Consider the following 21,911-nt stretch of genomic DNA (forward strand, 5'->3'; position numbering starts at 1 on the left):
GGTCTGTCATAATATAATAGAGACAGTAGATCTAGCTGGTCTGTCATAATATAATAGCGACAGTAGATCTAGCTGGTCTGTCATAATATAATAGAGACAGTAGATCTAGTTGGTCTGTCATAATATAATAGAGACAGTAGATCTAGCTGGTCTGTCATAATATAATAGAGACAGTAGATCTAGCTGGTCTGGCATAATATAACAGAGACAGTAGATCTAGCTGGTCTGTCATAATATAATAGAGACAGTAGATCTAGCAGGTCTGTCATAATGTAATAGAGACAGTAGATCTAGCTGGTCTGTCATAATATAATAGAGACAGTAGATCTAGCTGGTCTGTCATAATAATATAAGTGAGACAGTAGATCTAGCTGGTCTGTCATAATATAATAGAGACAGTAGATCTAGCTGGTCTGCCATAATATAATAGAGACAGTAGATCTAGCTGGTCTGTCATAATATAATAGAGACAGTAGATCTAGCTGGTCTGTCATAATATAATAGAGACAGAAGATCTATCTCCAGAGTATGTCCTGGCCTGTCATAATATAATAGAGACAGTAGATCTAGCTGGTCTGTCATAATATAATAGAGACAGTAAATCTAGCTCTAGAGTATGTCCTGGTCTGTCATAATATAATAGAGACAGTAGATCTAGCTGGTCTGTCATAATATAATAGAGACAGTAGATCTAGCTGGTCTGTCATAATATAATAGAGACAGTAGATATAGCTGGTCTGTCACAATATAACAGAGACAGTAGATCTAGCTGGTCTGTCATAATATATTAGAGACAGTAGATCTAGCTGGTCTGTCATAATATAACAGGGACAGTAGATCTAGCTGGTCTGTCACAATATAACAGAGACAGTAGATCTAGCTGGTCTGTCATAATATAATAGAGACAGTATATCTAGCTGGTCTGTCATAATATAATAGAGACAGTAGATCTAGCTGGTCTGTCATAATATAATAGAGACAGTGGATCTAGCTGGTCTGGCATAATATAATAGAGACAGTAGATCTAGCTGGTCTGTCATAATACAATAGAGACAGTAGATCTAGCTGGTCTGTCATAATATAATAGAGACAGTAGATTTAGCTGGTCTGTCATAATATAATAGAGACAGTAGATCTAGCTGGTCTGTCATAATATAATAGAGACAGTAGATCTAGCTGGTCTGTCATAATATAATAGAGACAGTGGATCTAGCTGGTCTGGCATAATATAATAGAGACAGTAGATCTAGCTGGTCTGTCATAATACAATAGAGACAGTAGATCTAGCTGGTCTGTCATAATATAATAGAGACAGTAGATTTAGCTGGTCTGTCATAATATAATAGAGACAGTAGATCTAACTGGTCTGTCATAATATAATAGAGATAGTAGATTTAGCTGGTCTGTCATAATATAATAGAGACAGTAGATCTAGCTGGTCTGTCATAATATAATAGAGACAGTAGATTTAGCTGGTCTGTCATAATATAATAGAGACAGTAGATCTAGCTGGTCTGTCATAATATAGAGACAGTAGATCTAGCTGGTCTGCCATAATATAATAGAGACAGTAGATCTAGCTGGTCTATCATAATATAATAGAGACAGTAGATCTATCTCCAGAGTATGTCCTGGTCTGTCATAATATAATAGAGACAGTAGATCTAGCTCCAGAGTATGTCCTGGTCTGTCATAATATAATAGAGACAGTAGATCTAGCTCCAGAGTATGTCCTGGTCTGTCATAATATAATAGAGACAGTAGATCTAGTTGGTCAGTCATAATATAATAGAGACAGTAGATCTAGCTGGTCTGTCATAATATAATATAGACAGTAGATCTAGCTGGTCTGTCATAATGTAATAGAGACAGTAGATCTAGCTGGTATGTCATAATGTAATAGAGACAGTAGATCTAGCTGGTATGTCATAATATAATAGAGAAAGTAGATCTAGCTGGTCTGTCATAATATAATAGAGACAGTAGATCTAGCTGGTCTGTCATAATATAATAGAGACAGTAGATATAGCTGGTCTGTCATAATATAATAGAGACAGTAGATCTAGCTGGTCTGGCATAATATAATAGAGACAGTAGATCTAGCTGGTCTGTCATAATATAATAGAGACAGTAGATCTAGCTGGTCTGCCATAATATAATAGAGACAGTAGATCTAGCTGGTCTGTCATAATATAATAGAGACAGTAGATCTAGGTGGTCTGTCATAATATAATAGAGACAGTAGATCTAGCTGGTCTGTCATAATATAATAGAGACAGTAGATCTAGCTGGTCTGCCATAATATAATAGAGACAGTAGATCTAGCTGGTCTGTCATAATATAATAGAGACAGTAGATCTAGCTGGTCTGTCACAATTTAATAGAGACAGTAGATCTAGCTGGTCTGTCATAATATAATAGAGACAGTAGATCTAGCTGGTCTGTCATAATATAATAGAGACAGTAGATCTAGCTCCAGAGTATGTCCTGGTCTGTCATAATATAATAGAGACAGTAGATCTAGCTGGTCTGTCATATTATAATAGAGACAGTAGATCTAGCTGGTCTGTCATAATATAATAGAGACAGTAGATCTAGCTGGTCTGTCATAATATAATAGAGACAGTAGATCTAGCAGGTCTGTCATAATATAATAGAGACAGTAGATATAGCTGGTCTGTCATAATATAATAGAGACAGTAGATCTAGCTGGTCTGTCATAATATAATAGAGACAGTAGATATAGCTGGTCTGTCATAATATAATAGAGACAGTAGATCTAGCTGGTCTGTCATAATATAATAGAGACAGTAGATCTAGCTGGTCTGTCATAATATAATAGAGACAGTAGATCTAGCTGGTCTGTCATAATATAATAGAGACAGTAGATCTAGCTGGTCTGCCATAATATAATAGAGACAGTAGATCTAGCTGGTCTGTCATAATATAATAGAGACAGTAGATCTAGCTGGTCTGTCACAATATAATAGAGACAGTAGATCTAGCTGGTCTGTCATAATATAATAGAGGCAGTAGATCTAGCTGGTCTGTCATAATATAATAGAGACAGTAGATCTAGCTGGTCTGTCATAATATAATAGAGACAGTAGATCTAGCTGGTCTGTCATAATGTAATAGAGACAGTAGATCTAGCTGGTATGTCATAATGCAATAGAGACAGTAGATCTAGCTGGTATGTCATAATATAATAGAGACAGTAGATCTAGCTGGTCTGTCATAATATAATAGAGACAGTAGATCTAGCTGGTCTGTCAGAATATAATAGAGACAGTAGATCCAGCTGGTCTGTCATAATATAATAGAGACAGTAGATCTAGTTGGTCTGTCACAATATAATAGAGAGAGTAGATCTAGCTGGTCTGTCATAATATAATAGAGACAGTAGATCTAGCTGGTCTGTCATAATATAATAGAGACAGTAGATCTATCTCCAGAGTATGTCCTGGTCTGTCATAATATAATAGAGACAGTAGATCTAGCTGGTCTGTCATAATATAATAGAGACAGTAGATCTAGCTGGTCTGTCATAATATAATAGAGACAGTAGATCTAGCTCCAGAGTATGTCCTGGTCTGTCATAATATAATAGAGACAGTAGATCTAGCTGGTCTGTCATAATATAATAGAGACAGTAGATCTAGCTCCAGAGTATGTCCTGGTCTGTCATAATATAATAGAGACAGTAGATCTAGCTGGTCTGTCATAATATAATAGAGACAGTAGATCTAGCTGGTCTGTCATAATATAATAGAGACAGTAGATCTAGCTGGTCTGTCATAATGTAATAGAGACAGTAGATCTAGCTGGTATGTCATAATGCAATAGAGACAGTAGATCTAGCTGGTATGTCATAATATAATAGAGACAGTAGATCTAGCTGGTCTGTCATAATATAATAGAGACAGTAGATCTAGCTGGTCTGTCAGAATATAATAGAGACAGTAGATCCAGCTGGTCTGTCATAATATAATAGAGAGTAGATCTAGTTGGTCTGTCACAATATAATAGAGACAGTAGATCTAGCTGGTCTGTCATAATATAATAGAGACAGTAGATCTAGCTGGTCTGTCATAATATAATAGAGACAGTAGATCTATCTCCAGAGTATGTCCTGGTCTGTCATAATATAATAGAGACAGTAGATCTAGCTGGTCTGTCATAATATAATAGAGACAGTAGATCTAGCTGGTCTGTCATAATATAATAGAGACAGTAGATCTAGCTCCAGAGTATGTCCTGGTCTGTCATAATATAATAGAGACAGTAGATCTAGCTGGTCTGTCATAATATAATAGAGACAGTAGATCTAGCTCCAGAGTATGTCCTGGTCTGTCATAATATAATAGAGACAGTAGATCTAGCTGGTCTGTCATAATATAATAGAGACAGTAGATCTAGCTGGTCTGTCATAATATAATAGAGACAGTAGATCTAGCTGGTCTGTCATAATATAATAGAGACAGTAGATCTAGCTGGTCTGTCACAATATAATAGAGACAGTAGATCTAGCTGGTCTGTCATAATATAATAGAGACAGTAGATCTAGCTGGTCTGTCATAATATAATAGAGACAGTAGATCTATCTCCAGAGTATGTCCTGGTCTGTCATAATATAATAGAGACAGTAGATCTAGCTGGTCTGTCATAATATAATAGAGACAGTAGATCTAGCTGGTCTGTCATAATGTAATAGAGACAGTAGATCTAGCTGGTATGTCATAATGCAATAGAGACAGTAGATCTAGCTGGTCTGTCATAATATAATAGAGACAGTAGATCTAGCTGGTCTGTCATAATATAATAGAGACAGTAGATCCAGCTGGTCTGTCATAATATAATAGAGACAGTAGATCTAGCTGGTCTGTCATAATATAATAGAGACAGTAGATCTAGCTGGTCTGTCATAATATAATAGAGACAGTAGATCCAGCTGGTCTGTCATAATATAATAGAGACAGTAGATCTAGCTGGTCTGTCATAATATAATAGAGACAGTAGATCTAGCTGGTCTGCCATAATATAATAGAGACAGTAGATCTAGCTGGTCTGTCATAATTTAATAGAGACAGTAGATCTAGCTGGTCTGTCACAATATAATAGAGACAGTAGATCTAGCTGGTCTGTCATAATATAATAGAGACAGTAGATCTAGCTGGTCTGTCATAATATAATAGAGACAGTAGATCTAGCTCCAGAGTATGTCCTGGTCTGTCATAATATAATAGAGACAGTAGATCTAGCTGGTCTGTCATATTATAATAGAGACAGTAGATCTAGCTGGTCTGTCATAATATAATAGAGACAGTAGATCTAGCTGGTCTGTCATAATATAATAGAGACAGTAGATCTAGCTGGTCTGTCACAATATAATAGAGGCAGTAGATCTAGCTGGTCTGTCATAATATAATAGAGACAGTAGATCAATCTCCAGAGTATGTCCTGGTCTGTCATAATATAATAGAGACAGTAGATCTAGCTGGTCTGTCATAATATAATAGAGACAGTAGATCTAGCTGGTCTGTCATAATATAATAGAGACAGTAGATCTAGCTCCAGAGTATGTCCTGGTCTGTCATAATATAATAGAGACAGTAGATCTAGCTGGTCTGTCATAATATAATAGAGACAGTAGATCTAGCTCCAGAGTATGTCCTGGTCTGTCATAATATAATAGAGACAGTAGATCTAGCTGGTCTGTCATATTATAATAGAGACAGTAGATCTAGCTGGTCTGTCATAATATAATAGAGACAGTAGATCTAGCTGGTCTGTCATAATATAATAGAGACAGTAGATCTAGCTGGTCTGTCATAATATAATAGAGACAGTAGATGTAGCTGGTCTGTCATAATATAATAGAGACAGTAGATCTAGCTGGTCTGTCATAATATAATAGAGACAGTAGATATAGCTGGTCTGTCATAATATAATAGAGACAGTAGATCTAGCTGGTCTGTCGTAATATAATAGAGACAGTAGATCTAGCTGGTCTGTCATAATATAATAGAGACAGTAGATCTAGCAGGTCTGTCATAATATAATAGAGACAGTAGATCTAGCAGGTCTGTCATAATATAATAGAGACAGTAGATCTAGCTGGTCTGTCAAAATATAATAGAGACAGTAGATCTAGCTGGTCTGTCATAATATAATAGAGACGGTAGATCTAGCTGGTCTGCCATAATATAATAGAGACAGTAGATCTAGCTGGTCTGTCATAATATAATAGAGACAGTAGATCTAGCTGGTCTGTCACAATTTAATAGAGACAGTAGATCTAGCTGGTCTGTCATAATATAATAGAGACAGTAGATCTAGCTGGTCTGTCATAATATAACAGAGACAGTAGATCTAGCTGGTCTGTCATAATATAATAGAGACAGTAGATCTAGCTGGTCTGTCATAATATAATAGAGACAGTAGATCTAGCTGGTCTGCCATAATATAATAGAGACAGTAGATCTAGCTGGTCTGTCATAATATAATAGAGACAGTAGATCTAGCTGGTCTGTCACAATTTAATAGAGACAGTAGATCTAGCTGGTCTGTCATAATATAATAGAGACAGTAGATCTAGCTGGTCTGTCATAATATAATAGAGACAGTAGATCTATCTCCAGAGTATGTCCTGGTCTGTCATAATATAATAGAGACAGTAGATCTAGCTGGTCTGTCATAATATAATAGAGACAGTAGATCTAGCTGGTCTGTCATATTATAATAGAGACAGTAGATATAGCTGGTCTGTCATAATATAATAGAGACAGTAGATCTAGCTGGTCTGTCATAATATAATAGAGACAGTAGATCTAGCTGGTCTGTCATAATATATTAGAGACAGTAGATCTAGCTGGTCTGTCATAATATAATAGAGACAGTAGATCTAGCAGGTCTGCCATAATATAATAGAGACAGTAGATCTAGCAGGTCTGTCATAATATAATAGAGACAGTAGATCTAGCAGGTCTGTCATAATATAATAGAGACAGTAGATCTAGCTGGTCTGTCATAATATAATAGAGACAGTAGATCTAGCTGGTCTGTCATAATATAATAGAGGCAGTAGATTTAGCTCCAGATTATGTCCTGGTGTGTCATAATATAATAGAGACAGTAGATCCATCTCCAGATTGTGTCCCTTCCCGTCATAATCTAATAAAGGAAGTAGACCTTGCTCCAGATTATTTCCTGGTCCGTCATAATATAAGAGAGACAATACCTCCAACTATGTTTTACACATGAGCCCTTGTAGATTTCATTCATAAATTGTTGCTCTTTGTTTTCTTTTTTGATGTGTATTATTTTCCATGTATAATTGTTTTTGTTGATATTTATATTCATTTATTTTTGTTAATACTTTACATACATTGATTTGGGAACAGTGGCAACCACCCATTCATGCCAATAAGACATTTATTGAATTGAATTGAGAGAGATAGAGGAAAGGAGAGGGAGAGTTGTGGGGAGGCGAAGGTGATCATTGGATGTCTGGGACTCAGAGGTCTGGATTAGATCGGCTGGAGTGTGTGTACACGTATGTAAGTGTGTGTGTGTGTGTGTGTGTGTGCCTGAGTGCATGTGTGTATATGTGTGAGAGTTAAAATTCAGAGTTGGTAAGGTACAGACAGCATTGCTCAAAATTAATTCTTGAATTTTTGTTTATTAAGAATCAAATAAACTTCAATTTGATCCTACCTTGATTACGGTTTGCAACACCCAGAGATGAAGCATTAGCTCGATCTGTGTAAAAATGGGAGAGGTAATATAAGTGACAGTTGATTGACACTTTCAGATAGTTCATGCTGGATTAATTGAATGCACATAGACAGCATGCCCAGGTCTTTTACTGAAGTCTTAGGCCCCGTTTATACCTGCCACTAACATGCGTCCTTCGCCCACTGCTTTTATCCCGATCTTTACATTTATAAAAATCAGTTTCCAATGCGTCTTTGAATCGTTTACATCTGTCTGTAAATGTGGGCAGAATCAGAATGTGGGATTATCCGGAAATGGGACACATGTTAGCACAAGGTATAAATGAGGCTCTAATAATGCTGCATGAACTGTACATGCATGACTTGTATAGAGAGTCAGGGACACTGAGTAGCAGCGTGTGTAATCTCCATCAAAATACTCTAAACTCTAGAGTCATATTTCATTGTGATACCAACTCCAGATGTAGGATCTTAATCTGAGCCAGTTTGCTACAGCAGGAAGATAATCCTGAAGCAACAGGAAAAGTGAATCATTATGTGGATTATAATTCATGGACATTTTTGTAGGGGTTGATACATTTTTCATAAGAGAAAATCAAGTTTGAAATTTCACAGCCGAGCCTTTATAAATCTCAAATTCACTACAAATGTTAAATGTCCTACATTGCAGGAAGGTTCTCCTACAACAGGGTGATCAAATTAAAATCCTAAATCTGTATGAGGCACATCGGTAACGGTTTGTACTTCCGGGAGTTGGATCTCAAAGTAGTAATGACTTCTTGCATGCAACATGAGTGAGAAGACATTTTGACCGGCAGCAGAAGCAGATCTAGCTAAAGGACGTTCATCGTCGAGGTGTAACCTACACTGTTTGTGAAAATAACCAATTTAGGCCTAGATTCAATCAGATGAAGCGTTAGCCCGCGATAGCCGACATACGCATGGCTGGTGTTTTGGCATGTAGGAGGTGGAACTGCGTTAGAGCTGTCAAATTGAGTCCTGCTGAGTGTCACGGTGTTCTAAGGCACTGTGACACAGTGCTAACTGTGCCACTCGGGATTCTGGGTTAGAGTCCAGGCTCTGTCGAAGCCGAGCTGCGACCGGGAAATCCATGGGTCCAGCGTCGCCCGTGTTAGGGGAGGGTTCGGGGAGGGTTCGGGCTGGCAGGGCTATTCTTGTCCCATCGCGCACTAGCGACTCCTGTGGTGGGCCGGGCGCAGTGCACACTGACACAGCCGCCAGGTGTACGGTGTTTCCTCCGACACATTGGTGCGGCTGGCTTCCGGGTTAAGTGTGCATTGTGTCAAGAAGCAGTGCGGCTTGGTTGGGTTGGGTTTCGGAGGACGCACAGCTCTCGACCTTCACCTCTCCCAAGTCAGAACGGGAGTTGCAGCGATGAGACAAAACTGTAACTACCAATTGGTACCACAAAATTAGGGAGAAAAGGGGGCAAAAAAATATATATAATAAAATAAAAAAATAAAGAGCTGGTGAGCGGTTGTGGTCATTGTCACAAAGCCACACCCATCCCACTCGCTTGTCACGAAGCCACACGCATCCCACTCGCTTGTCACGAAGCCACCCATCCCACTCGCTTGTCACGAAGCCACACCCATCCCACTCGCTTGTCACGAAGCCACACCCATCCCACTCGCTTGTCACGAAGCCACACCCATCCCACTCGCATGTCACGAAGCCACACCCATCCCACTCGCTTGTCACGAAGCCACACCCATCCCACTCGCTTGTCACGAAGCCACACCCATCCCACTCGCTTCTCACGAAGCCACACCCATCCCACTCGCTTGTCACGAAGCCACACCCATCCCAATCGCTTGTCACGAAGCCACACCCATCCCACTCGCTTCTCACGAAGCCACACCCATCCAACTCATGTAAGAAGTCCAGAAGGAGAAAGGGTAGGCTAAATAAAAATAAAGACATTCAAATGCTGGAAGGTATAACGCTGGTAGGTATAACACTGGTAGGTATAACGCTGGTAGGTATAACACTGGTAGGTATAACGCTGGTAGGTATAACGCTGGTAGGTATAACGCTGGAAGGCATAACGCTGGTAGGTATAACGCTGGTAGGTATAACGCTGGAAGGTATAACGCTGGTAGGTATAACACTGGTAGGTATAACGCTGGTAGGTATAACGCTGGTAGGTATAAAACTGGTAGGTATAACGCTGGTAGGTATAACACTGGTAGGTATAACGCTGGTAGGTATAACGCTGGAAGGTATAACGCTGGTAGGTATAACGCTGGTAGGTAGGTAGGTAGGTACAACACTGGTAGGTAGGTAGGTACAACACTGGTAGGTATAACACTGGTAGGTAGGTAGGTATAACGCTGGTAGGTATAACACTGGTAGGTAGGTAGGTATAACACTGGTAGGTATAATGCTGGTAGGTATAACGCTGGTAGGTATAACACTGGTAGGTATAACGCTGGTAGGTAGGTAGGTAGGTACAACACTGGTAGGTAGGTAGGTACAACACTGGTAGGTATAACACTGGTAGGTATAACACTGGTAGGTATAACGCTGGTAGGTATAACGCTGGTAGGTATAACACTGGTAGGTAGGTAGGTATAACACTGGTAGGTATAACGCTGGTAGGTATAACGCTGGTAGGTATAACACTGGTAGGTATAACGCTGGTAGGTATAACGCTGGTAGGTATAACGCTGGTAGGTATAACGCGGGTAGGTATAACACTGGTAGGTATAAAACTGGTAGGTATAACGCTGGTAGGTATAACACTGGTAGGTATAACACTGGTAGGTATAACGCTGGTAGGTATAACGCTGGTAGGTATAACGCGGGTAGGTATAACACTGGTAGGTATAACACTGGTAGGTATAACGCTGGTAGGTATAACACTGGTAGGTATAACGCTGGTAGGTAGGTAGGTATAACACTGTTAGGTATAACACTGGTAGGTATAACACTGGTAGGTATAACGCTGGTAGGTATAACGCTGGTAGGTATAACACTGGTAGGTATAACACTGGTAGGTATAACGCTGGTAGGTATAACGCTGGTAGGTATAATGCTGATTTAACAGCTCCAATGCAATTACACCTCTCCACATCACCTAAATAAGAACAATCAAACTGCAATGCAGTTGTCCGTTATCGCAGGTTTATTTATATAAATGTTTTGGTTTACTTACGCACTGGTCCATGACTGCTATGGATACCTTTGGAGAAGAAGAGTGGAGGGGAGGAGGTAAAGATAGATGGAAGGAAAGGAGACAAAGAGAGAAAGAGAGATGATTAAAGAATGTCCACAGTTTTTATCTTTACCCCTTAAAATATATTGTACTAGAATAGAAAACAAAGAGATTCATTCACAAAGATCCATAAAGATAGACATAAAAACAACAACAACAAAAAAATATATATATATATCTCAAAAAAATAATAGAAGAAGAGATTGAAATGGGTTTTTGAGCAATTCTTACAACAGCTTCCTTTCGTGTTTGGCATTAATCAACCACAAACCCTTGGCTTTTATCGTAATATTGTCAATCTCTTTTCAGAGACTTTCCAGCTTTTGCCACTCCAAAATGTCCACTGATTAGCAGCACTGGGCCAACAGACAGAGACAGTGAATCAGGGATGCTACACTGCATGAGCCTAACACCAAGAACTCATTCCCGATGGGCCTAACACCAAGTACGCATTCGCGATGGGCCTAACACCAAGTACTCAGTCCCGATGGGCCTAACACCAAGTCTTCCTTGTTGATGGGCCTAACACCAAGTCTTCCTTGTTGATGGGCCTAACACCAAGTCTTCCTTGTTGATGGGCCTAACACCAAGTAATCCTTGTTGATGGGCAAAGCACTGCTTTCAAACGGCAGAGTCAACAGAATCAGAGACAAAGCAGGAAATTGCAGTCTACTGCCAAAGTGAACAACTAAACTCTGCCAAAAGAGTTTAGTTCTTCTATAATTGGTTAGAAAAAAACAGATTTCTTCTTGCATTTCTAAGCTAGGACTTCATACACAATGCTTTTAACATTTGGTAAAATATCACTAAAACTATCCCTAGCTCTACTAATATCCCGATCCTTACAACTAACCCTATCCCTTCTACTTTCCCTTAGTACTAACCCTATACCTAGTACTATCCCTAACCCTAACAGTACTACTATCCATATCCCTACTGCTATCCCTTTCACTACTGCTATCCTTATCATGACTAGTGTCCCTATCACTATTACTATCTCTACTACTGTCCCTACTACTAACCCTATCCCTACTACTGTCCCTACTACTAACCCTATCCCTACTACTAACCCTATCCCTACTACTAACCCTATCCCTACTACTGTCCCTACTACTAACCCTGTCCCTACTACTGTCCCTACTACTAACCCTATTCCTACTACTGTCCCTACTACTAACCCTATTCCTACTACTGTCCCTACTACTAACCCTATTCCTACTACTGTCCCTACTACTAACCCTATTCCTACTACTGTCCCTACTACTAACCCTATTCCTACTACTAACCCTATCTCTACTACTGTCCCTACTACTAACCCTATTCCTACTACTAACCCTATCCCTACTACTGTCCCTACTACTAACCCTATTCCTACTACTGTCCCTACTACTAACCCTATTCCTACTACTGTCCCTACTACTAACCCTATTCCTACTACTGTCCCTACTACTAACCCTATTCCTACTACTGTCCCTACTACTAACCCTATTCCTACAACTGTCCCTACTACTAACCCTATTCCTACTACTAACCCTATTCCTACTACTAACCCTATTCCTACTACTGTCCCTACTACTAACCCTATTCCTACTACTAACCCTATCCCTATTACTAGTTCAATAAAACCCATTCTACGGTTCTATCAGTTCTATCAAACCCATTCTACGGTTCTATCAGTTCAATCAAACCCACTCTACACTTCTATTATTCTATTCAATTCAATCTACAGTTCTATTAGTTCTTTTAAACTCATTCTACAGTTCTATTAGTTCTATCAAACCTATTCTATTAGTTCTATCAAACCCATTCTACAGTTCAGTTAGTTCTATTAAACCCATTCTACAGTTCTATTAGTTCTATTAAACATATTCTACCGTTCTATTAGTTCTATCAAACCCATTCTACAGTTCTATTAGTTCTATCAAACCCATTCTACAGTTCTATTAAACCCATTCTACGGTTCTATGAGTTCTATGAAACCCATTCTACAGTTCTATTAGTTCTATTAAACATATTCTACAGTTCTATTAGTTCTATCAAACCCATTCTACAGTTCGATTAGTTCTATCAAACCCATTCTACAGTTCTATTAGTTCTATCAAACCCATTATACAGTTCTATAGGTTCAATCAAACCCATTCTACAGTTCTATTACACCTATTCTACAGTTCTATTAGTTATATCAAACCCATTCTACAGTTCTATTAGTTCTATCAAACCCATTGTACAGTTCTATAGGTTCAATCAAACCCATTCTACAGTTCTATTACACCTATTCTACAGTTCTATTAGTTCTATCAAACCCATTATACAGTTCTATTCGTTCTATTAAACCCATTCTACAGTTCTATTAGTTCTATGAAACCCATTCTACAGTTCTATTAGTTCTATTAAACCTATTCTACAGTTCTATTAGTTATATCAAACCCATTCTACAGTTCTATTAGTTCTATCAAACCCATTATACAGTTCTATTAGTTATATCAAACCCATTATACAGTTCTATTAGTTCTATTAAACCTATTCTACAGTTCTATTAGTTCTATCAAACCCATTCTACAGTTCTATAGGTTCTATCAAACCCATTCTACAGTTCTATTAGTTCTATTAAACCCATTCTACAGGTCTAATAGTTCTATTAAACCCATTCTACAGTTCTATTAGTTCTATCAAACTCATTCTACTGTTCTATTAGTTCTATCAAACCCATTCTACAGTTCTATTAGTTCTATTAAACCTATTCTACAGTTATATTAGTTATATCAAACCCATTCTACAGTTATATTAGTTCTATCAAACCCATTGTACAGTTCTATAGGTTCTATCAAACCCATTCTACAGTTCAATTAAACCTATTGTACAGTTCTATTAGTTCTATCAAACCCATTCTACAGTTCTATAGGTTCTATCAAACCCATTCTACAGTTCTATTAGTTCTATTAAACCCATTCTACAGGTCTATTAGTTCTATTAAACCCATTCTACAGTTATATTAGTTCTATCAAACCCATTCTACAGTTCTATTAGTCCTATCAAACCCATTGTACAGTTCTATTAGTTCTATCAAACCCATTCTACAGTTCTATTAGTTCTATCAAACCCATTCTACAGTTCTATTAGTTCTATCAAACCCATTCTACATTTCTATTAGTTCTATCAAACCCATTGTACAGTTCTATAGGTTCTATCAAACCCATTCAACAGTTCTATTAAACCTATTCTACAGTTCTATTAGTTCTATCAAACCCATTCTACAGTTCTATTAGTTCTATTAAACCTATTCTACAGTTCTATTAGTTCTATGAAACCCATTCTACAGTTCTATTAGTTCTATTAAACATATTCTACAGTTCTATTAGTTCTATCAAACCCATTCTACAGTTCTATTAGTTCTATCAAACCCATTCTACAGTTCTATTAGTTGTATGAAACCCATTCTACAGTTCTATTAGTTCTATTAAACATATTCTACAGTTCTATTAGTTCTATCAAACCCATTCTACAGTTCTATTAAACATATTCTACAGTTCTATTAGTTCTACCAAACCCATTCTACAGTTCTATTAGTTCTATTAAACATATTCTACAGTTCTATTAGTTCTATCAAACCCATTATACAGTTCTATAGGTTCTATCAAACCCATTCTACAGTTCTATTACACCTATTCTACAGTTCTATTAGTTCTATCAAACCCATTATACAGTTCTATAGGTTCTATCAAACCCATTCTACAGTTCTATTAGTTCTATCAAACCCACTCTACAGTTCTATAGGTTCTATCAAACCCATTATACTGTTCTAGTGAACCTATTCTACAGTTCTATTAGTTCTATCAAACCCATTCTACAGGTCTATTAGTTCTATCAAACCCATTCTACAGTTCTATTAAACCTATTATACAGTTCTATTAGTTCTATCAAACCCATTCTACAGTTCTATAGGTTCTATCAAACCCATTCTACAGTTCTATTAGTTATATCAAACCCATTCTACAGTTCTATTAGTTCTATCAAACCCATTGTACAGTTCTATAGGTTCTATCAAACCCATTCTACACTTCTATTAAACCTATTCTACAGTTCTATTAGTTCTATCAAACCCATTCTACAGTTCTATTAGTTCTACCAAACCCATTCTACAGTTCTATTAGTTCTATTAAACATATTCTACAGTTCTATTAGTTCAATCAAACCCATTCTACAGTTCTATTAGTTCTATTAAACATATTCTACAGTTCTATTAGTTCTATCAAACCCATTCTACAGTTCTATTAGTTCTATCAAACCCATTCTACAGTTCTATTAGTTCTATTAAACATATTCTACAGTTCTATTAGTTCAATCAAACCCATTCTACAGTTCTATTAGTTCTATCAAACCCATTCTACAGTTCTATTAGTTCTATTAAACCCATTGTACAGTTCTATTAGTTCTATTAAACATATTCTACAGTTCTATTAGTTCTATTAAACCCATTCTACAGTTCTATTAGTTCTATTAAACATATTCTACAGTTCTATTAGTTCTATTAAACCTATTCTACAGTTCTATTAGTTCTATTAAACATATTCTACAGTTCTATTAGTTCTATTAAACATATTCTACAGTTCTATTAGTTCTATTAAACCTATTCTACAGGTCTATTAGTTCTATTAAACATATTCTACAGTTCTATTAGTTCTATTAAACATATTCTACAGTTCTATTAGTTCTATTAAACATATTCTACAGTTCTATTAGTTCTATCAAACCCATTCTACAGTTCTATTAGTTCTATTAAACCCATTCTACAGTTCTATTAGTTCTATCAAACCCATTCTACAGTTCTATTAGTTCTAATAAACCCATTCTACAGTTCTATTAGTTCTATCAAACCCATTCTACAGTTCTATTAGTTCTATCAAACCCATTCTACAGTTCTATTAGTTCTACCAAACCCATTCTACAGTTCTATTAGTTCTATTAAACATATTCTACAGTTCTATTAGTTCAATCAAACCCATTCTACAGTTCTATTAGTTCTATCAAACCCATTCTACAGTTCTATTAGTTCTATTAAACCCATTCTACAGTTCTATTAGTTCTATCAAACCCATTCTACAGTTCTATTAGTTCTATTAAACCCATTCTACAGTTCTATTAGTTCTATCAAACCCATTCTACAGTTCGATTAGTTCTATCAAACCCATTCTACAGTTCTATTAAAACATATTCTACAGTTCTATTAGTTCTATCAAACCCATTCTACTGTTCTATTAGTTATATCAAACCCATTCTACAGTTCTATTAGTTCTATCAAACCCATTCTACTGTTCTATTAGTTATATCAAACCCATTCTACAGTTCTATTAGTTCTATCAAACCCATTCTACAGTTCTATTAAAACATATTCTACAGTTCTATTAGTTCTATCAAACCCATTCTACACTTATATTAAACCTATTCTATAGTTCTATAGGTTCAATCAAACCTATTCTACAGTTCTATAGGTTCTATCAAACCCATTCTACAGTTCTATTAGTTCTATCAAACCCATTCTACACTTATATTAAACCTATTCTATAGTTCTATAGGTTCAATCAAACCTATTCTACAGTTCTATAGGTTCTATCAAACCCATTCTACAGTTCTATTAGTTCTATCAAACCCACTCTACAGTTCTATAGGTTCAATCAAACCTATTCTACAGTTCTATAGGTTCTATCAAACCCATTCTACAGTTCTATTAGTTCTATCAAACCCATTCTACACTTCTATTAAACCTATTCTATAGTTCTATAGGTTCAATCAAACCTATTCTACAGTTCTATAGGTTCTATCAAACCCATTATACAGTTCTATTAGTTCTATCAAACCCATTCTACAGTTCTATTAGTTCTATCAAACCCATTCTACAGTTCTATTAGTTCTATCAAACCCATTCTACAGTTCTATTAGTTCTATCAAACCCACTCTACAGTTCTATAGGTTCAATCAAACCTATTCTACAGTTCTATAGGTTCTGTCAAACCCATTCTACAGTTCTATTAGTTCTATCAAACCCATTCTACTGTTCTATTAGTTCTATCAAACCCATTCTACAGTTCTATTAGTTCTATTAAACACATTCTACAGTTCTATTAGTTCTATCAAACCCATTCTACAGTTCTATTAGTTCTACCAAACCCATTCTACAGTTCTATTAGTTCTATTAAACATATTCTACAGTTCTATTAGTTCAATCAAACCCATTCTACAGTTCTATTAGTTCTATTAAACATATTCTACAGTTCTATTAGTTCTATCAAACCCATTCTACAGTTCTATTAGTTCTATCAAACCCATTCTACAGTTCTATTAGTTCTATTAAACATATTCTACAGTTCTATTAGTTCAATCAAACCCATTCTACAGTTCTATTAGTTCTATCAAACCCATTCTACAGTTCTATTAGTTCTATTAAACCCATTGTACAGTTCTATTAGTTCTATTAAACATATTCTACAGTTCTATTAGTTCTATTAAACCCATTCTACAGTTCTATTAGTTCTATTAAACATATTCTACAGTTCTATTAGTTCTATTAAACCTATTCTACAGTTCTATTAGTTCTATTAAACATATTCTACAGTTCTATTAGTTCTATTAAACATATTCTACAGTTCTATTAGTTCTATTAAACCTATTCTACAGGTCTATTAGTTCTATTAAACATATTCTACAGTTCTATTAGTTCTATTAAACATATTCTACAGTTCTATTAGTTCTATTAAACATATTCTACAGTTCTATTAGTTCTATCAAACCCATTCTACAGTTCTATTAGTTCTATTAAACCCATTCTACAGTTCTATTAGTTCTATCAAACCCATTCTACAGTTCTATTAGTTCTAATAAACCCATTCTACAGTTCTATTAGTTCTATCAAACCCATTCTACAGTTCTATTAGTTCTATCAAACCCATTCTACAGTTCTATTAGTTCTACCAAACCCATTCTACAGTTCTATTAGTTCTATTAAACATATTCTACAGTTCTATTAGTTCAATCAAACCCATTCTACAGTTCTATTAGTTCTATCAAACCCATTCTACAGTTCTATTAGTTCTATTAAACCCATTCTACAGTTCTATTAGTTCTATCAAACCCATTCTACAGTTCTATTAGTTCTATTAAACCCATTCTACAGTTCTATTAGTTCTATCAAACCCATTCTACAGTTCGATTAGTTCTATCAAACCCATTCTACAGTTCTATTAAAACATATTCTACAGTTCTATTAGTTCTATCAAACCCATTCTACTGTTCTATTAGTTATATCAAACCCATTCTACAGTTCTATTAGTTCTATCAAACCCATTCTACTGTTCTATTAGTTATATCAAACCCATTCTACAGTTCTATTAGTTCTATCAAACCCATTCTACAGTTCTATTAAAACATATTCTACAGTTCTATTAGTTCTATCAAACCCATTCTACACTTATATTAAACCTATTCTATAGTTCTATAGGTTCAATCAAACCTATTCTACAGTTCTATAGGTTCTATCAAACCCATTCTACAGTTCTATTAGTTCTATCAAACCCATTCTACACTTATATTAAACCTATTCTATAGTTCTATAGGTTCAATCAAACCTATTCTACAGTTCTATAGGTTCTATCAAACCCATTCTACAGTTCTATTAGTTCTATCAAACCCACTCTACAGTTCTATAGGTTCAATCAAACCTATTCTACAGTTCTATAGGTTCTATCAAACCCATTCTACAGTTCTATTAGTTCTATCAAACCCATTCTACACTTCTATTAAACCTATTCTATAGTTCTATAGGTTCAATCAAACCTATTCTACAGTTCTATAGGTTCTATCAAACCCATTATACAGTTCTATTAGTTCTATCAAACCCATTCTACAGTTCTATTAGTTCTATCAAACCCATTCTACAGTTCTATTAGTTCTATCAAACCCATTCTACAGTTCTATTAGTTCTATCAAACCCACTCTACAGTTCTATAGGTTCAATCAAACCTATTCTACAGTTCTATAGGTTCTGTCAAACCCATTCTACAGTTCTATTAGTTCTATCAAACCCATTCTACTGTTCTATTAGTTCTATCAAACCCATTCTACAGTTCTATTAGTTCTATCAAACCCACTCTACAGTTCTATAGGTTCTATCAAACCCATTCTACAGTTCTATTAGTTCTATCAAACCCATTCTACTGTTCTATTAGTTCTATCAAACCCATTCTACAGTTCTATTAGTTCTATCAAACCCACTCTACAGTTCTATTAGTTATATCAAACCCATTCTACAGTTATATTAGTTCTATCAAACCCATTCTACTGTTCTATTAGTTCTATCAAACCCATTCTACAGTTCTATTAGTTCTATCAAACCCACTCTACAGTTCTATAGGTTCTATCAAACCCATTCTACAGTTCTATTAAACATATTCTACAGTTCTATTAGTTCTATCAAACCCACTCTACAGTTCTATAGGTTCTATCAAACCCATTCTACAGTTCCATTAGTTCTATCAAACCCATTCTACAGTTCTATTAAACCTATTATACAGTTCTATTAGTTCTATGAAACCCATTCTACAGTTCTATTAGTTCTATTAAACATATTCTACAGTTCTATTAGTTCTATCAAACCCATTCTACAGTTCTATTAGTTCTATCAAACCCATCCTACAGTTCTATTAGTTCTATTAAACATATTCTACAGTTCTATTAGTTCTATTAAACCCATTCTACAGTTCTATTAGTTCTATTAAACATATTCTACAGTTCTATTAGTTCTATTAAACCCATTCTACAGTTCTATTAGTTCAATCAAACCCATTCTACAGTTCTATTAGTTCTATTAAACATATTCTACAGTTCTATTAGTTCTATTAACCCCATCCTACAGTTCTATTAGTTCTATTAAACCCATTCTACAGTTCTATTAGTTCTATTAAACATATTCTACAGTTCTATTAGTTCTATCAAACCCATTCTACAGTTCTATTACACCTATTAAACATATTCTACAGTTCTATTAAACATATTCTACAGTTCTATTAGTTCTATCAAACCCATTCTACAGTTCTATTACACCTATTAAACATATTCTACAGTTCTATTAGTTCTATTAAACATATTCTACAGTTCTATTAGTTCTATCAAACCCATTCTACAGTTCTATTAGTTCTATCAAACCCATTCTACAGTTCTATTAGTTCTATCAAACTCATTCTACTGTTCTATTAGTTCTATCAAACCCATTCTACAGTTCTATTACACCTATTCTACAGTTCTATTAGTTCTATCAAACCCATTCTACAGTTCTATAGGTTCTATCAAACCCATTCTACAGTTCTATTAGTTCTATCAAACCCACTCTACAGTTCTATAGGTTCTATCAAACCCATTCTACAGTTCTATTAAACCTATTATACAGTTCTATTAGTTCTATCAAACCCATTCTACAGTTCTATAGGTTCTATCAAACCCATTCTACAGTTCTATTAAACCTATTATACAGTTCTATTAGTTCTATCAAACCCATTCTACAGTTCTATAGGTTCTATCAAACCCATTCTACAGTTCTATTAAACCTATTATACAGTTCTATTAGTTCTATCAAACCCATTCTACAGTTCTATAGGTTCTATCAAACCCATTCTACAGTTCTATTAGTTATATCAAACCCATTCTACAGTTCTATTAGTTCTATCAAACCCATTGTACAGTTCTATAGGTTCTATCAAACCCATTCTACAGTTCTATTAAACCTATTCTACTGTTCTATTAGTTCTATCAAACCCATTCTACAGTTCTATTAGTTCTATGAAACCCATTCTACAGTTCTATTAGTTCTATTAAACATATTCTACAGTTCTATTAGTTCTATCAAACCCATTCTACAGTTCTATTAGTTCTATCAAACCCATTCTACAGTTCTATTAGTTCTATTAAACATATTCTACAGTTCTATTAGTTCTATCAAACCCATTCTACAGTTCTATTAGTTCTATCAAACCCATTGTACAGTTCTATTAGTTCTATCAAACCCATTCTACAGTTCTATTCATTCTATTAAACCTATTCTACAGTTCTATTAGTTCTATGAAACCCATTCTACAGTTCTTTTAGTTCTATTAAACATATTCTACAGTTCTATTAGTTCTATCAAACCCATTCTACAGTTCTATTAGTTCTATCAAACCCATTCTACAGTTCTATTAGTTCTATCAAACCCATTATACAGTTCTATTAGTTATATCAAACATATTATACAGTTCTATTAGTTCTATTAAACATATTCTACAGTTCTATTAGTTCTATCAAACCCATTCTACAGTTCTATTAGTTCTATCAAACCCATTCTACAGTTCTATTAGTTCTATCAAACCCATTATACAGTTCTATTAGTTCTATCAAACCCATTCTACAGTTCTATTAGTTCTATCAAACCCATTCTACAGTTCTATTAGTTCTATTAAACATATTCTACAGTTCTATTAGTTCAATCAAACCCATTCTACAGTTCTATTAGTTCTATTAAACATATTCTACAGTTCTATCAAACCCATTCTACAGTTCTATTAGTTCTATCAAACCCATTCTACAGTTCTATTAGTTCTATCAAACCCATTCTACAGTTCTATTAGTTCTATCAAACCCATTCTACAGTTCTATTAGTTATATCAAACATATTATACAGTTCTATTAGTTCTATTAAACATATTCTACAGTTCTATTAGTTCTATCAAACCCATTCTACAGTTCTATTAGTTATATCAAACATATTCTACAGTTCTATTAGTTCTATCAAACCCATTCTACAGTTCTATTAGTTCTATTAAACATATTCTACAGTTCTATCAAACCCATTCTACAGTTCTATTAGTTCTATCAAACCCATTCTACAGTTCTATTAGTTATATCAAACATATTCT

The 21,911-nt window shown here is 35.4% G+C and overlaps 1 protein-coding gene across 2 annotated transcripts in view; it reads right to left on the reverse strand.

Annotated features, from left to right (window-relative positions):
- The window catches only part of LOC110509127 (netrin-G1-like), a 229,853-nt gene that overhangs the window by 63,718 nt on the left and 144,224 nt on the right, over positions 1-21,911 (reverse strand). For both annotated transcript variants that reach the window (XM_036966775.1, XM_036966776.1), the window contains exons 5-6: positions 10,915-10,941; positions 7,717-7,761 (exon numbers count right to left, since the gene is read on the reverse strand). In XM_036966775.1, the coding sequence (XP_036822670.1) occupies positions 7,717-7,761; positions 10,915-10,941 (72 nt within the window). The remainder of the gene's footprint in view (positions 1-7,716; positions 7,762-10,914; positions 10,942-21,911) is intronic.

The sequence above is a fragment of the Oncorhynchus mykiss genome, chromosome 28 (genome assembly GCF_013265735.2).
Source record: "Oncorhynchus mykiss isolate Arlee chromosome 28, USDA_OmykA_1.1, whole genome shotgun sequence".
Lineage (NCBI taxonomy): Eukaryota > Metazoa > Chordata > Actinopteri > Salmoniformes > Salmonidae > Oncorhynchus > Oncorhynchus mykiss.